Raw genomic sequence first — 17,817 nt, 5'->3', positions numbered from 1 at the left:
CTAAAATGCTAATTTAACACGTCAATTTCACTATAAAACACTGTCTATAAATGCACAGGTCTTACATGCACAGTTTTAACAATCATGTTAACCACAACACCAACAGCCAAGGTTGCTTTCACCCCATAAGGTTCCTCCTTGCCAACCACCGCTGACTTCAGCAGCTATAGCTGAGTTCCCCACCAGATGACAGCTAACCAGACGGTATGTCCTCCTATATATGGTTTCTCTCAATGTTTTGTGTCACGGGTACACGTGCTCTTTATAAATAACTGCAAGGGTTCAATTGTGACCAACATCTTGTGCTCACACAAGTTACTGCAATGGCTTTGTCCATTCCAATTGGTCACAGCTGCCTTTCAATCTTAAGTGTACTCCATTACCTCATTGTGACCATAACTTTAATTTCTACATCTCAACAATGTGGTAATGGGTGTGTGTGTGTGTGTGTGTGTGTGTGTGTGTGTGTGTTATTCCTTAATCAGACTTGGGCCAGGGAGTATGGCTCAGCAGTACAAACTTGCCTGGAGCTGTTTGAGACCCTGGGTTAGATCCCAACACTGAAAAAAAGTTAAAGAAAATCAACTTTATTTATAAAATTTATGTATAATACTCATTTCAACAGGACAATTTTGAGGTCGGCCAACTATATACAGTTGTTACCACAACCACAATTAAGACAAAGAATATTCCCATGTGCCTCTTTACAGTCAATCCCATGTCCCCTCCAGATGTAGTCCCCAAGGAATCCCTGTGTTTTGTAAGCTTTGTTTCATTTTCTAGACTGGAATCTGCATATAGGCTTGCTTCTGGCTTCTTTCACTCAGCACAATACTGTAGAGATCATCCCAGATGTGGCATTGGTTTTTCCTTGCAGATGTTTAGACAGTATCTACTAAATAATTTGTTCTTTCATTGACTGCTGTCCACATGGGCTGTTCTACTTTTAAAGAAACTACCAAACCATCAGTGGACCTGTGCACCTTGCCAGCAATACACGCATCCCTACCAATGGCTCTCCATTTCCAGACACTGGCATTCCAGCTGGACCACTTAGTGTTAAGTTTTACTTGTGCCTCTCGGGAAGCAGAGAGGGGTCTAAACTCTTAAGGTAATTATCTTGATCAAATCTTCAGCTCTAATAATCTCCCACAGACAGGACCACAGCAGTTCTGCAGCCTCTGTGGGGACTGCTTCTACAACTTCTCAGATACCAAAGCACACAGGGGTTCAATCCCTTAGGCAACATGGAGCTGCATTTGCTGCTCAAGTTTAACCTGCACACATCCTCCTGTGGACTTCAAATGGAGTCTAGATTAACTCTATACCCAACACATCGGAAATGCTATGCAAATAGTTGCACAGTTTAGGAACACTAACAAAACAAGCCTGATCCTATCAAACGGTGACCACAGGCCTGAGCACACTAGCTGAGCTGTGACAGCTCCGCCACAGAACTGCTAAGCTAAGAGTACTGCAATTCCTGGCGCCGCACTCCTGCTGCTCTGAGGAAATGGTTTTGGGGGAATCATTTGATATTTTAGGAATTATCTGAGTTATGAGGCACTTTTTAAACACAATTTAATCCCCGTTACTACAGCTAAGAAACTGATATCCCTGGTTACTAAACTGAAATTTGTTGACTTCTGTGGTAATCCCTGATGTACCAAATCTTAGTCCATTCTAATGACAAAAGCAGAAACAGGTCTGAGAATGTCACATGCCTGCCGATGCTGCTGTGATCATTCACTCACATAGGAAATTCTACTGACTGCTTGCTGCTCCCACTGACCTGAAGCTGGTGAATACACGCTGGTCCCCAGGGACTACAGATTAATGTTCAAGGCTAAGCATGCTGAAGAGGCTTGAACCAAAATTCCAAACGATAAGATGCAGCTCTCTAGAAACCATTGTTTCCAGGCCCAGAGCAAACTAGACATTTGTTGGAGCAGTAATCGGAGGGGTTCTTCAGAGCTAACAAGAAGCCAACAGGGCAAGTTCCCTAGCAGCCTTAACCATTGTCGTATCCCAGGAGAAGTGGAAATCACTGTGTGGATTAGCCCAAGAAAGTTCTTTGGCTATGGTCGCTTTCAGCAAAAGAGCTGCCACCCTGACGATGGGCCAGAAATGACACAATCCCCTGGTAGTTGCTAGGTCCACACAGCAGTCCTCATGGTCTGTATTCTGTGAGTTTCTGTCCTAGACACTCTTGTTATTCTTTGCCAATCAAGGCTCTTGGGAGAACCAAACTATCACTTCACACACATTTATGTTTAATGTTCCCTTTCCTGGGATGCTATAAAGATGAAGCCAGACAAGAGACTCCCGCTGGAACGATAAAGATTAGAGGGAATTATGAAAATTGTGCTTCGGCAAGCTCTGAGTGAAGGGTGATAGGTATAGACACTGCTCTGGCCTCTTCTGAGACTTCTGTAGCTGTTCTTTTCTTTAAAGGAGAGGTTTTATCAACCCACTCCTGCCTTCCCAGAGTGCTAGGATTAAGGGTATGAGCTATCATACTCAGTTTCAAGGAAAGATTTTTTTACATTTCTTTCACAGAACAATGTTTGGACAATAAACCAACAAACGGAAACTGCAATCCCCAATACTTTGGCTTAGCTTACTAAACAACCCTGCAGGGTAGGTCTCACGTTCCATTATAAAGGAAAAGACGACTTTATTCCTTGTCTCAGGAGCCTTCCTCCAGAGGCTGGGTAACTTACCAACTTGGAAAAACATCTGATGTACTGATAAATTGTATTCAAGTACACTTACAAATTTAAAACTTTCAAAAGCTTTTACTTTAAAAGTCCTCATTCAGCCGAATGCTATCTATTGTTGACTAGCCAGTGCTAAAACATGCATGTGAAATAACTTAAGATTACACTCTTGAAAATGAAATGTGATATACAAGCCCTATCTTTTTCTCCAACTAGCAAACAGATTCACCAGCCTTCAAATGTAACGAAGACTGAATACTGTGTATTTAGCTGGGCGCAACACACCCAGACAATCTGGCATTTTTGAGGCAAAGATTACAAGTCCCAGGCAAGGCTGGATCACCCCAGAACACAAAACAGAACTGCCAGTATACTGCTGTGTCTCATCAAGGGGTCCCCAAGTCTGGTGGACTCCAGGCAACTAGTGGGCTGGTCAGTGTTGGCCTGTTTCTGCAGCTACAGAGTTGGAAACTATGATGGGAGACTCTCAGAGGCAGGCTGAGGAATTAAGAGTCTACTTTGAAGGAGTGAATCAGCTAAAACAGGCCTCTTTGTCACATGTGCACTAGGATACTGTAACCAGGACAAGAGGGTGTTGGCTGTTGATATCAGAACAGATTTTCCAGTACAGCTTGGACTCTCCACTGTCTGACTTTGAAGCCTTTATCATTAAGCAGGAAGCACGGCTTAGGACTTTGCTATCCAGCTTTCTTCACAACTGTCAACACAGCATTAGGACTGACTGTCATGTTCACCCATTCTGTGACCTTGAACCCAGTTAGGTCATCTTTCCAGGGCTCCATGCCAACTGGTCAAGGGCTCTAGGAGTCATGTGGAAAGAAAGAAGTCTTCCTCTTTCCAAAACTCAGAAGAATGAGGAAAATGCTAGCAGAGATGGTCACAAAGGACAAATCTTGCTTATCAGATACAAGGCCCCTCTGCTGTGAAAATTAGAGACCACAGGTCCCAGGAGGTGAGTGCTGGGGAACACTAGGCTAAGGAGGACCATGGTTCTAGTGAAACCTCTTCCAATCCAAACTGTCTCATCTTGGCCTCCTTCCTTGGCTCTACTTCCTCACACTGGGGAGAACAGTAGTGCTTCAGGGGCCAGTGTCCTTGGAGATCTGAATGCACAGTTCACTCAGTCAGTGTTTACTCAGTGCTCAGTGTGGACTGAGTCCTGGGGGAGGTAGATGCCACTGAGTATTAGCTGTCAGAGATGAGAAGCCTATTCTATAAGAGTGACCCACCAAGGCACAAACCCTGCTAAAAGTAAAAGAGACTACAAGATTTGCCCACACTGAGGAAAGCACAGCGCATTCCACCCTCCTCTACACAGCAGCAACTAAAATGATCAGGATCCTTCACTGGAGCCCTAGAGACTCCCAGAAGATGGAGAGCTACTGATGGGGTGGAAGCTTAAATGGATATGGTGTGGAGGTCACCCAAGGCCAGGAGGCCAGGAAATGGGTGTAGCCTGTCATGGTTTCTTCTTGCTTGTCTTTGAAGAAGTCTGAAGGTTTCTAAAACTGTCTCTTCAAGACAAGGATAAGTAGAGGACAGAGGTCCTAAGGAAATCAGGACCTTCAAAGAATTCCTCTCATTTACAGAACAAGAGACTTCAATGTTTAGCATGTTTTCTCCTCTTAAACTACAATCCAGCCCTGTACCAGGGCCTCAAATAAATCACACATGGCTCTCAGTGTAGAAACCAAACCCTGCTTTATAAAGCTGCTTGACTGTCACTGTCTTCTCTACTGAGAAATGAGGTGCTAGCCAGACAGTAAGGTGACAGAGGGCGAACCTTCCTCACCTTCTCCCCATCACCATCGCCCTTCCAGCCCTCCAGATGCCCATATCTACAATAGAACCACTTCAAAAATACTCTGATGAGGGGCAAAGTGGAGGCGGGGTAGAGGCTCAGGCTGGTCAGCAGGCTGGTTCCCTTGAGGTAGCTGAGTGCTCCTGTGCAGGACCAGTCACGAGCTCACAGCAGTCAAGCGGGAGTCAGTGACTGACTGGGAAGCAGAAGCAGCAGAAAGTCTGGAACTCTGCCCAGAGTACTTGAGGACAGGTAACCCCGGGGTAGAGCGCTTGGACTGTTTGCTGGTGTTCTCATTGCTCCTTGAGGACAAAGTCTTCCTGGATATGGGAGACAGGCCAGCTTGACTCTTCTTAGACTTGGGTGTTGACCTGTCTTCAGAGGACAGTGTGGTTCCCTCAGAGGCGCTCTTCTTTCTGAAGGGGAAAACAGAGCTGAGGCTAAGACTAGCACAGCACGGGAGGATACTGTGGCTGTTGATGTGGCTGCAGATTCTGACACTCCTACCAACCTCCAGGTGGAGAGTTCCTCTTACTGTCATGATCTGGGGAAAGAGGAAAGAGACTCCCCAACTCCATAAACCTTCTCTTGCTGAACTAGTACTCACCGTGACTTGCTGGCGGAATTTGGTGTCCCATCACCCTTTGAGGTAGTCATGAGCGATGTTGGCAGAGACCACTATAACAAAGGAAGCAGTAAGTTTAAGGGAGCAGGCTGAGTTCAGGAAGGAACACTCAGGGTCTTGGGACTCGTGCTCAGCTCTGCCGCTCTCACCTTTACACACAGGGTTCTCACCTGCCCTACACCACATCATGGAGTCATGAGCAACTCTTGGCTCATTCCCAAAGAACCAGAAAGTTAAGGCTACTCATCACTTTTTGATCCTTCAAAGATAGGCACCTAGGACATTCTGTGAGTAACTGTATCCTTGAAAGCGAGCCAAAGAGGTGGGACTGGGAGAGAGGAAAGGAGGGTAACCCATAGGCCAACCATAACACACTCAGGAGCTGAGAAAAAGCTGTGTTCCTGCGTGGCATCACTTACCAGTGGGGCTGAGTCAGAGACAATCCCCGTGTGGAAGCCTTTGTAGCACCAATTCCGAAGCAGATCTACTCCTGGACGAGATGAGCAGAGGCCGGGACTTAATGGGGAACAATCAATTCCCTACCTCCTGTCCAGAGAAACCGATTGGGATTTAATCTACTAACTATGGCCTCCTGTGGGCAAGACAGGCATATCACCTTTGAGCTTGTTTCCATGGTACTTCTGTTCCCACTGGGTGGTGAGAATGTTGAAATATCGTGGCTGCTCAAAAAACCGAAGATATCGAGAAGAGATTCGGGAAGGAAAAATTCTTTCAAATTGACCACGACGAGAAAACTCATCTTCCATCTCCACCAAAACCCGAACATCATCTGGTGTCAAGACGTCCAGCACGGACGCATAGAAGTCCTGTGCCCCAGGGAATAGGGAGAAGGGCAATGTGACGGACAGTGAGACACTGGCACTGAAGCAAGCAGCTGGGGCAGGCAAGGAAGCTCTGGCGCTCTACGTCTCCAGGACTCCCGTGGGACTACAAACGACACCTGATGATGTATACAGGCTTCTAAATCCAATGAGCTGAGCTCCTGGAGGAAGACACTCTTGGATAGAGCCAAGGAACCACTTGGGCTGAGTGAAAAAGTATGTTGTTGGGTCAAGGCTAGCACCCAGCAGCTCCGATTTGGCAGCCCATGCCCACCTTTCTCATACCCAGATCCCATACCTCCTTTGAGAAGCTCAAGCTCCTAGCTCTGCAATGGCTCTTGGGAAGAAGTCCAAAGGGTTAAAGGTTGATGGTTTTCACAAGAGCGAGCCAGTTAAGCAGAGCACTACGAGCACGCTGACAACCATCCATTTGCCATAAAGATACACATGTCAACAAATCTGCATCCCATCATCCCACTTCTGGGTAAGAAACTCTGATTGGGACAGGAAAGCCCATCTCCTAGGAGTCTATGCTTGACTGAGGGCTGCAGGTAACTAGAGGGAAGATGAATTTTCTACCTGGTCAGGAATTTTCTGGGTCAAGTAATAGGCTTTCTTCATCTTCTGTGCAGTGAAGTGCTCTGGAGTCATTTGACATTTGTCTCTAGGAGAGCTTGGCAAGCTAAGGCAGACGTAGACAAAAAACAGACAGGTCAGCAGCTTCCTGTGCTGTCAAAACTCAGAGGGTCCAGTGCAGGACTCCTTCTCAAGCACAGATGAAGACACAAGGAGATACTTGCCCCTTAACTAGATCACTCTAAGTGTACTACATTCAAACAGCTGTTACACACAACTAAGTACTCACAATGACCAAAAGAGGCAAGGCTCACTAATTTGACAGAAGCTAGAACAAGCCTGCTCATGGGATGCTTCAGTTACCACTCACTATAGACCAAGCTCTATTGTGTGTAGAACTCTATACAAGAGATTTCTTCTCTGGTACTTCAGTTTCATTATCCACATCACTATGATTGCTATATCACTTTATATGTATATTAGTATTTTTTAACTTTTTGAGTGAAACATAGTCTAACTCTAGAACTTGGGATGGCTAGGAACTAAGTAGTCCAAAACTAGCCTTGATTTCAGGTCAATCCTCCTGCCTCCTGATTTATGGGATTATAGACATGGGTCACTACTTGGCTACAGTCACTGAGATATGAAAATGACTAGAAGGGGGACTAGAGAGATGGCTCAGTAGTTAAGAGCACCAACTGCTCTTCCAAAGGTCATGAGTTCAAATCCCAGCAACCACACAGTGGCTCACAACCATCAGTATTGATCTGATGCCCTCTTCTGGTGTGTCTGAAGACAGCTACAGTGTACTTAGATATAATAATAAATCTTTAGGCTGGAGCAAGCAACCTTCATTCCCAGCAACCACGTGATGGCTCACAACCATCAGTACAGCTACAGTGTACTCATATACATAAAATAAATAAATAAGTAAATAAATAAATCTTGAAAAAAATAAGAAAGAGAGAGAGAGAGAGAGAGAGAGAGAAAGAAACAAAGAAAGAAATTGGTTAGAAGGCCAGTGAGACGGCTCAGTGGGTAAGGGTTCTTCCACTAAGCTGATGACCTGAGTTCAACTTGGGGGCATGTGTCTGTCTGGTCCCCGAAGAAATTGTTTTTCTCAAAGTTTGGCATTTAGACAGAAGCCAGCATTCCTTCAGGGTCTTGAAGAAAGTTACTACTTGCTAAAAAAGGAGTCACTCTCCTTATCTCTAAGTTTATTAACACGACATGACTCTGGTGCTTGCTCACTGGTCAGGTCAGTTCTAGCCTCTAGTCTCATTCAGCCGTGCTCACAAGGCCCACTCAGGGTCACAAACTCCGCCCTCTCCACGGGACCACAGAACCTTTCCCCACCACTTTTCCCCGGGAGACAGCCTTGGCACTTCAGAACAAACTCCCTTTTCACCCACGGAGCAGCTTTTCTTTACTGAGTCCATTTTCATCCATCTGGTGCCTAAGTGAGATCCCTTCCAAAGGCTCGCTGCTCTGAACCAAGCTGCTGATCTTCCTCTCCTAAAGTGCATACATATGGATCATTTGTTTCTGCTGGCTTTGCCACCCACTATATTTGGCCTCATTCCAAATTCTAGGTGTACCTCTCCTCATCTCTTGGCTTCTCTGTCTGCTAGAGCCTACTGCATGGCCATATTGGTCTGCTGGGTGAAGTGTCACCCTGGAGCACCCTGCTCTGTCTGCTATTACTACAAAAGCCACACCAGTGCACCAGGAAGCACCTCTAACTCCCACTAGGCCCCAGTCACAGGACAAGAAACACCTTTCCTCTGGCTTGGAACATTTCTTCTTTGACAAGGTTTCCATTCTGTTGGGGACACCCCAGATGAAAATTCTCGTCACAACAACACTTTATCAACCTCAGCTCAGCTAGTTTTCTCTTACCTCCCCTAGGAAACGCAGCTCTTGCTACAGTCCCACCTATGCTATCTCTTGCTGCCTGCTCTGTCTTCCTTGAACCTCCTAGGCCTCTCATTTCAGGCAGAGCTCCTCTAAGCCCAAGCCATCTGGGCTACTATATGCTCTGAGTTAGAACTTACAGAAATTTCCTCCTGTGGAATTTTGTTTTATGACCCTCTCTCTCCTCAGACTACAAACTCCTTGGAATTAATACAGGTCAATGGCCAAAGACTGTATGCTCCATTTTCAAATTCTCTCATATGGTAACAACTTCTGCTACTGCACAAATGATTGATCCCTAATCTCTTATATCTAAACTTGATCTGTCCTACACTCCCAAGACTCTTATCTCTAAGGTTTTTCTATTTCCCACTCCTAAAAAAAAAAAAAAAATTGCTGTCTTGAAAAAGAAAAAAGGCTTATAGTCAAAAAATTCTATACATGGATAATTTATAACTTAATATATACGGGATTCAACATGTAACTTGTATTCAATTCTTGTTTAAAAGAAAAGATCTGCTTAGGGGTTAGGGGCTAGGGGCTAGGGATTAGGGGTTAGGGTTATGGTTATGGAAAATAGAAAAAAAAATCTACTTTTTTTTTTTTTTTTTTTTTTTTGGTTTTTCAAGACAGGGTTTCTCTGTGTAGCCCTGGCTGAACTCACTTTGTAGACCAAGCTGGCCTCGAACTAAGAAATCCACCTGTCTCTGTCTCCCGAGTGCTGGGATTAAAGGTGTGCGCCACCACGCCCGGCCAAAAGATCTACTTTTTAAAAAATAGTATTTTAAATAGTAACCACGGGGCTGGTGAGATGGCTCAGTGTGTAAGAGCACCCGACTGCTCTTCCGAAGGTCAGGAGTTCAAATCCCAGCAACCACATGGTGGCTCGCAACCATCCGTAATGAGATCTGACTCCCTCTTCTGGAGTGTCTGAGGACAGCTACAGTGTACTTTAAATAAATAAATCTTAAAAAAAAAAAAAAAAAGTAACCACATAGTTGGCAGTCATCTTTACTAATACACATGTCATGTGACTTTTTCATCTTAAGATAACTATATGGTATAAACCAACTAAGGCAACACCTGTAGTGAGAATTTTGGTTTCTTTGAAAAAAAACACAGAAATATTATGGAACTGTTTTTGTTTTAATCCCAGGTGTGGGATATGGGACTGCTTCTAACCATCCACAGCAGCTGACTATGATTTGCCTCATGCTCTAGCAGGAGTGTGATTTTTGCCAGCTGTACACAGTTTTTGCGATTGTATGTCATTTAGAATTCTGTGAACCTTTCAGAGGGTCTATAAATGCTAGGGCCCTGCGAGGTGGGGTGGGTTGTTGGTTGTCTGCTGAGACTTGGTTGTGGTTTGTTAAGTAGTCATATGCAAAGAAGAAACAACAGAAGCAGTTATACTTGCCACAACGAACTCGACTCCTCTAATCAGCAGGAAGTCGTCTAATGATAGATCATCTCCTTTCCCCACTAACCATTTTCTCTATGTAGCTTTAAGGGGTGGAAGAAAAGGGGTAGAGAAGGGCAGAAGAAAGAAGACCCCCAGAAACTAGCCAAGTCCAGCTACAAACACCTACACACTTCTTAGTTCTACTGAGCCCTTGCTTTCTTGTTATGTCTCCTTTTAGATCAAGGAAACAAAAGCAGCTTTCCAAATGTTCTGGACTAGGATGGAGTTTTGTAGATGGTAAGTTCCTGGGGTTATAAAGGTATACTTAGTTAACTAACAGAACCTAACTTAGACATATACATCTAACTATTTTATGTCTTTGCTAACTCTGTTTTACATAAGAGAACAACATGGATGTGTCTGATAAGTAGCTTTCTAAGTTGCTATGGTCTACTCAGGTCACAGTGATACGTCTAGCCTCTTTGTCTCTGCTAACTTTGTTAAGCTTCAGCTACTTTGATAAACTGAGTCATGTAAGAAACTGTGATATTCTATAATGGTATACTCTAAGACTAAGTAAACAGTTAAAGACAGGTATACTTGATAGATTACGCTCCTTAAACTCTTCAGGGATCTCCTGAATATAGCGTCTAAAATGTCTAATAAAAGTGTCACATGATAGACAGAAATGTCAGATCCCAGCAGAAACCCTAATGTCTCCGAAGAAGAAGACAGATGGAGCATGACCCCACTTGATCTGCAATAACACTAACCCCTGCTACTAGGGAACTGCCCGAGCTATGGACATTGTTGGGTTGACTGCTCTACTTGTCTCCTCAAAGTTAACATTAGGCCCCCAGGCTCCTCCTCTACAGAAAAATCTGAGACCTGAGTCTGGCAGCCAAAGGCTAATACCGCTTTGTGTGGTAGTTGAAGATTTAATGCTGTCCTATATGACAGCTAAAGATGGACCACTGCCCCCAACGAAGCCATCAAGACCACAGGAGCCTAGAGCAGCCAGCTAGGTAGTAGGTAAGTCTGTTAACTGGTACAAAGGTCATTTGGAGTCATGCTTCCTGCTATTATTTATCCTTCTCAGATCTGATATTAACTGACTGTAGCTTTAAGAGCAACAGACATACCAGCTCCTCTCCCAAGGCCACACACAGCTGCCTTCTCCAGCCTCACTTTCCTAGTCACTCGGTCACCAGCAGAAAGACAGTTTACCTTGCTCCTCAACTCTTGAGAGGAGATAAACTCATTTTAATAATTTTAACCCAAAATCATTTTTGGGTCCCCAAGCTTTTACTATGACTCAAAAGGCATAAATGTACTGCTTTGTCTACAATGTAGATTCCAATACAAATTACAAACAGTGGTAGGTAGTGCTAACATATCTAAAACCTATCTCTTTTTGGAAACTTAAAAAAAAAAATTCTTGTTAAGATTCAGGGAGTCAACTTGGATCCACCTCTCCAGTCAACTGAAGAAGGCTGACTCCCTGTACCAAGTGGTAACTCGGATAACGGAAGGACAGGGCTATATATATATCTATACATATCTAGAAATAGACAGTAGGTAAAGCAGACCAGTCACCAAGCAAATCACCGTTTCTGTTAGTTTCTTTTGTGTTTTGAGGTATCGTGTCTCACTCCATGTCAGGCGCACACCTCCAAGTGATGGGGTCACAAGTGTAAAACAGCTCATCCTGCTGGGAGCCAGAACTTGCATTCTACTCCCTCACTCTCTGGAGCTGAATGGTCTTGAATGATTCTGTAAGATCTCCGGTGTCCTCATCTGCAAACTACAATACTAATGAGTCCTACAGAACTGACAGGATACACTGTATTTCCGTAAGTACCTCAGGTACTTACTAAATATTAGTTCCCTCTCCTCAAGAAGTTTCAAAGCTTTGGAAGTATGAAGGAAAAACTCCACACTGCGATGGCTTCATAAAGATGTTGAACTAGGCTTGACGGATAGGGAATCTGGGTAAGGGCATCTTTAGAATGAAGAAACCACAGAAGCAGAGGAAAGAAGGACACTTGCAGGAAAACAGCCAGAAAGGACAGGAAATGGGACTATCTAGTTAAGGATCCACCAGAGAAAGAGAATCAGGCAGAGTAGAGACGAACACCCAGAAAGAGAGGCTGGGGCCTCCAATGTCCATGTAAAGTTAAATTTGATTCTTGGGTCCTGTGGAGATTTCTGAGTAGGAAGTTAAGTGGCCAGACTTACTTTCGGAGTACTGATGTGGCAGTGGTGTGTGGCTGAACAGCAGAGGCAGATGGAGCCAGAGGAGACCAACTGGACAGAGGCTCCAGAACACCCACCCCCCAGTCATACCGGGCTGCTCGTGCTACCTTCCCAACCTCAGGGTGAGCAGCAGACCTGGTGCTGGAGCCGCTGGAGCTGCTGGGGCTGCTGGAACTAGAGATGATATCCTCCATGTTGGGCAGAACAAAGCCAGCCAGGTTCAGAAGGTCTCGGATCATCTGGCCTTTGATGCTGATGTCCAGAGGAGAGTTGGAATGGAGGCTTCAAGGGAAGAACGTAAAATAGATTCAAAGCAGCACTCCAGAATGATTTGGGGTCCTACATCCAAATCAGGGCTTCTTTACAACAAAGGAAGCTCCCAATATCCACACTTGTGGAGCATCCTCAACAAATACCCTCAGGTGTGTGTGGTGGCACACGCTTTAATCCCAACACTCCAGAGGCAGAGGCACGTGAATCTGAGTATGTGCCCAGCCTAACCCAGAGTTCTAAGACAGCCAGAACTACACAGAAAAAAATGAATCCCCTCAAAGACAATGAATACCCTTACTCAGCTTGGTGAACATGCCCGTGCCCTTGGTTTGCTAAAAAATAGGAGGAATCAACAACTTTTACTCTAATCTCAGTGAGTCAGTAAACATGATCATGAAGGGATGATATATACACCCTAATGAAGGAAAGACCTTTGTAAGTCAACAAGACTATAATGGCCAGGACTCTGTGGGTGAAGGAGATCCTACTGAGAAACAGGAATACTACCTACCTTGGAGAAATGTTGACTTCTAGGACCCAGGGTTTCAGGTTCTCATCCAGCATGATGTCAAAACCAAAGAGCTCATGACAGCTATAGGGGCGCCGCACATATAACTTCAGTAGGTTAGTCACATAGGGCTCTGACCTGCCAGTGGGGTGTCTTGAATTAGGAGAGCAGAAGCAACTTTCTCTTGAAAAGTGCCTCCTCAGAACCAATATGGAGATACATGCATGCAATCCCAACACGTGAAAGGTAGATGCAGAATGGTCAGGAGTTCAAGGCCAACCATGGCAGTATCAGACCATCTCAACCACAAGCACTACCCTTTCCCATCCCAACTGTGGCTCTTAAGGGATGTGCCTGATCTGAACCATCATCACCTTAATGAAGTTTGGTAAATAAGCAGCATAGTGATTTGAATAAGAGATGCTTCTATAGGTTCATAAATTGAACATTTGGTCCCCAGTTGGTGGAACTTTTAGGGAAGGACTAGGAGGTGTGGTCTTGTTGGAGGAGGTATGCCCATTCTAAAGTCTAACCGTTCTCTGCTTTGTGCTAACTCCCTGGAATCCTAAGCCCCAAACTAAATACTTTCTCTTTTAAGTTGCCTTGGTCACGGTATTTTATCACATCAACAGAAAAGTAACTAAGAAAGCAGAATTGAACTCTTCTTCCTACCCCATTCTCAGAACTGAAACACAAAATGGGCACAGCACAGAGGTAAGGAGAAAACATGATGCTTCATGGAGCACCCCACATCTAACATGGAGCACCCCACATTTAATCAGCACTGCAACTCACGAGATGATGGTTTTGACTACAACATCCTTTATCTTCTCCCAGATGGCATCACTATTAATTCCTTTCTGGCTCAGATAGTTCCACAAAGCTTTCAATGCCCTGAAGATAAAGGATAAGTAAGTAATTAGGGTTATGTCCTAGAAATGAGTGACAAGAGGAAAAAAGTAAGGAGTATGAGGTACACAGATACGTTCTTTGTTTTTCACCAGTGATACTTTGTAATAGGAAAGAGATGCCCATGGATGCAAAGAGATTAATTCTGAAGTGACAAGCACTTGCATAACCTCCAGACTCTGCACTAATACTCAGCGACTGTCGCAAACCTCCCAAAGGCAAAACCCTTCCTTCCCAGGTTCAAGACGAACACTGCTCTCAGTACCATTTGTGCCCTTGGCATGCAGTCTCATCAGCATTAGCCTGGTATTCTGTGTTCTTTTTATTGACACTGTAGTTGGTCAGGTGCATGAACTTGTTGCTAAGACTCTTCATGGAAGGGGAATACCTGCGAGTGAGAAGAGTGGCAGAACAAGATGGTAAGAACAAAGAAACGTCAGGCCAAGCGTTTCCCCAGGAAGGCGATAAAGGACTAGTGCACAGACCTGTTCAGTTCCTGAAAGGCCAAAGTTATAGAAAAACAACAACTAATCTCCTTGGCAACCTCAGGCCTGCAGGAAAACTTTCCTCATTTCCCAGCCTCCCACCCTCCTCCTTACTGACGGAAGCAACCATGACCTCTTGTTAGTTTTCTGCTCAGTGTCCTCCCAAGGACAGAAAATCCCCCGTGTCAGGGGAATGCCTCATCACCAGCACATACTTGCAACTGGCAAAACGGACGAGTCCATCCGAAAAGAGGTAAATCCGTAGAGGATCATAAGAAGTCACGTAAACATAGATCCGAAGATCAAATTTGCTGCCACTAATGAGGTAGGGCTTGTGTAGATACCTATAAAAGGAAAGGCTAACCTTATTGCCAGCCAGATGACCCTAAACAGATAACAAAGGAAGGCCTTTGGCTGGGAGAACACGAGGTACAACACTCTAAGAAGGTAACTCAGAGACCAACAAGACAGGAAGATGGAGAGAGGACTGTGAGCTATGGGCTCACCTCTGTACCAGGAGGGGCCTGCGCTTGGGGAGCTGACTCCATTTGTGAATGACCTGAATGCCAATGCCTCGAGCAGATGCTGGCTACAAGTCAAAGGGCAAGAGATGAGATCTGCTGTCTCTCCACCCTCATCCCACCATCTACTTCTCCCTCTGCCTCACTTACTGGCTTCACAATCCACTTCTGGCGGCTGCTGCTCTCCCAGGCTTTGCGCAAGAGCTTGGAATCCTGGGGCAGGATAAAGGACTGAGGAAAGAAACTGAACTCCTTCTTGCCAAAACGGCTTTGCATGCGAGACAGGTTCCGCCACAGCCGGTCCTTCCTCCCAATCTGGAAGGAGCCTGGGAAGTGGTTTAGCTGCAGAAGGGACAAAAGGCAAATAGAAAAAGCAGAGGTGAGACCAAGTGGAACAAAATAAGTCCCACCTCATCATTTCAACATCCCCAGCAAAGGTCATGTTCCCTTCTGTCTTTCTAGCACCATTGACACAAACTCACCTGGAAAGAGTGAGCTAATTAAGGAATTGCTTCAACCAGGCTAACCTATGGCTATGTCTGTTGGGGCATTTTCTTGATTAACTACTGATGTGAGAGGGCCAGGCCCACGTTGGGTGGAAACATCCCTTGGTAGGCAATTCTGGGTTATATGAGAAACCAAGGTGAGGAAAGCATTGAGAATGAGCCTGTAAGCAGTGTTTCTTTCTTCACAGTCTCTATTCCGCTCCTGCCTTGGCTTCACTCAGTGATGGACTGTAAGCTGTAAGCCAAAGTAATCCTTTCCTCCCCAAACTGCTTTTGAGCAGTGCTTTATCATAGCACCAGAAAAGTAAACTAGGACATTCGCTGATAGTCTCCTTGAGTTCAAAGGATAAAGCTGTTAAATATGCTTCCATGATTGGAAAGTACCAGGCTTTTAGGGAATCTAGGGGCAGGAAGCCATACTATTTGGGGAGTGGAAGCAGTTAGCCATGGTAATGAGAAACACTCAACTAAAAACAGACAGTGCCTCTCAAGAAATGGCAACAGGACCCACTTTGGCCTCTCCAGAACACTGTTCTGTAATTGTCCTCACTTAAATGCTCCTCCCACATTGACCCTCACTGCCCCAACACCACCACCCTCATCGTGGTCCTAGCCCATGGGACAGGCTCCTTGGAAAAACCCCCACCTTCTGATGCTCTCTAATGGATCGAAAACCAGGAGACTTCATGTGGTGACCCCAGCAGCCCAGCCAGTCATCATTTCCTGCAGAAGGCAATTAAGGAAGTCAGTCTCACTGAACAGCTCAGACTCTGGGACAGAACAAGACCTCATCACTGTACTCACCAAGCTGATTTAAGGGATTTAAGAGTCACCATGGAGCTGCCCTACATGAGGCCTTAGGATCAAGACCAGAACAATGTGCTCCTCTGGCTCTCAATTCTGGGCAGCTGGATGAGCTCAGAGGACTTTCAGAGCTACACCCTTCCGTAAAGTTAAAAGCTTCAAGACAGAGTCCCCACATACAACAGGATCTCTAAGGATCTCTTCCCATCCAAAATCCATTTGGCAGGGCAAGAAGGCCAGGCTCATGGTGGGGCGAGTAACTCACTCTTGCTGATTTTGAAGTGTGACCGACCGATGGTCTGCTTGACAATGTTGGGGGTCACTGTGCTCATCTTCCACCGAAGCAGCCTCCTCTGTTCCCAAGGAAGTTTCTCCACTGGGGACAGGCAAGGCAGGGTTGAGGGTGAAGAGCAAGAGGGTCACAGTGAGGAGATAAAAACGATGGCACTGGTGCCCACCCTTTCCTGAGCAGATAGGTCACTACAAACTGCTCCAGATCAGGTTTTAAAGGAATACATTTTATGGAGAGGCTGTGCAGGAGTGAGAAGCAAAAGAAAGGCTGCAAGGGTAAAGAAACTGGTTAGAGGCCATGTGCTAAGCTAGAGATTAGAGACTGAGAAAGGCCAAAAGAACAGATGAACAAAGTCCTCTATTGAGCCTACATCCCCGTGTGAACTGAGCTCAAGGTAATAACTACCTTAACAGCCATTCCGGAAGGCTCTCCCTCCCATCTTGTCCCCTTCACCCAAGTTAGTTGGGATCCACTGGATTTTGTCACATGGTTACACTTACCTCTTTCATCCCGAGTCCCAAAATAGATGGTAGGGGTTACATTGGGGAAGAGACTGTAGATGAGGGCTGGCCGTACAACTTTCTCATGATTGGGAAGGGATTTGGACATCAAATCCACACAGTTCCTGTGATGAAAAATACACATGACAGAGAACGGAAAAGCAACACCTCTGAGGTGTTACCAGGACTGCATAAAACTCTGAAAACACAGTGTTTGATAATCATTCTGCAAATATGAGCTCATACAGTGCTAGAGCTAGCCTACCTACAGTTATGTATGTATGTACATTAGTTTTCACATTATTTAAAAAAAACAAACAACAACAAAAACAACTTGATCACAAGAACCATGACAATTTTCAGTACAGCAAATAGGCTCTATAGGTAAAATAATTCAGTATTCCGTAAGTTAAATTTTTTAAATTTGTTTTTAAGATAGGAGGTTCCTATATAAAGGCAAGGCTGGTCTCAAACTTGCAATCTTCCCACCTCAGCCTCACATACTGACATTAGACATGTACCACCTACCCTGGCAAAGCAAAGAAAACTAAAGAGAATGAGCTATAAAACAAACAAGACAGGAAGATAAGTGTCACCAAAAACATCTACCCTACACTAACAAACACATTTCAGGGCCTGTGTCTCAGAGAAATAAAGACTCCTGTTCAAATAAAATATGTACATGATTCCTTATGCCAGCTTTACTCACAGTAGTTCAAAGCTGGAAACAACCTATATAAAGCCTCCCACAGGTGAATGGGGGGTGACGCTAACAGCAGCATATTGGCAAGGTGTGGCTGGCACTCTGCAGTGTGCCACACAAGCTGAGGTCATTCTGTCTCATTTACTGTCACAAATCTGG

General features: G+C 45.0%; 1 protein-coding gene across 3 annotated transcripts in view; it reads right to left on the bottom strand.

The window, feature by feature from the left end:
* Nucleotides 1-566: 566 nt before the first annotated feature.
* Ttll4 (tubulin tyrosine ligase-like family, member 4) overlaps nt 567-17,817 on the bottom strand; it is a 40,188-nt gene continuing 22,937 nt past the window's right edge. For all 3 annotated transcript variants that reach the window (XM_006496224.3, XM_006496225.2, NM_001014974.2), the window contains 15 exons: nt 16,956-17,080; nt 16,429-16,539; nt 16,006-16,082; nt 15,004-15,195; nt 14,839-14,921; nt 14,548-14,676; nt 14,113-14,235; nt 13,734-13,832; nt 12,942-13,076; nt 12,293-12,439; nt 6,589-6,691; nt 5,784-5,994; nt 5,587-5,657; nt 5,150-5,220; nt 567-4,958 (listed from right to left, as the gene is read on the bottom strand). In XM_006496224.3, the coding sequence (XP_006496287.1) occupies nt 4,700-4,958; nt 5,150-5,220; nt 5,587-5,657; nt 5,784-5,994; nt 6,589-6,691; nt 12,293-12,439; nt 12,942-13,076; nt 13,734-13,832; nt 14,113-14,235; nt 14,548-14,676; nt 14,839-14,921; nt 15,004-15,195; nt 16,006-16,082; nt 16,429-16,539; nt 16,956-17,080 (1,936 nt within the window). In that variant the 3' untranslated portion in view covers nt 567-4,699. The remainder of the gene's footprint in view (nt 4,959-5,149; nt 5,221-5,586; nt 5,658-5,783; nt 5,995-6,588; nt 6,692-12,292; nt 12,440-12,941; nt 13,077-13,733; nt 13,833-14,112; nt 14,236-14,547; nt 14,677-14,838; nt 14,922-15,003; nt 15,196-16,005; nt 16,083-16,428; nt 16,540-16,955; nt 17,081-17,817) is intronic.

Source organism: Mus musculus, chromosome 1, assembly GCF_000001635.26.
Source record: "Mus musculus strain C57BL/6J chromosome 1, GRCm38.p6 C57BL/6J".
In the NCBI taxonomy this organism is placed as follows: domain Eukaryota; kingdom Metazoa; phylum Chordata; class Mammalia; order Rodentia; family Muridae; genus Mus; species Mus musculus.
This window is presented reverse-complemented; position numbering and strand designations above follow the sequence as displayed.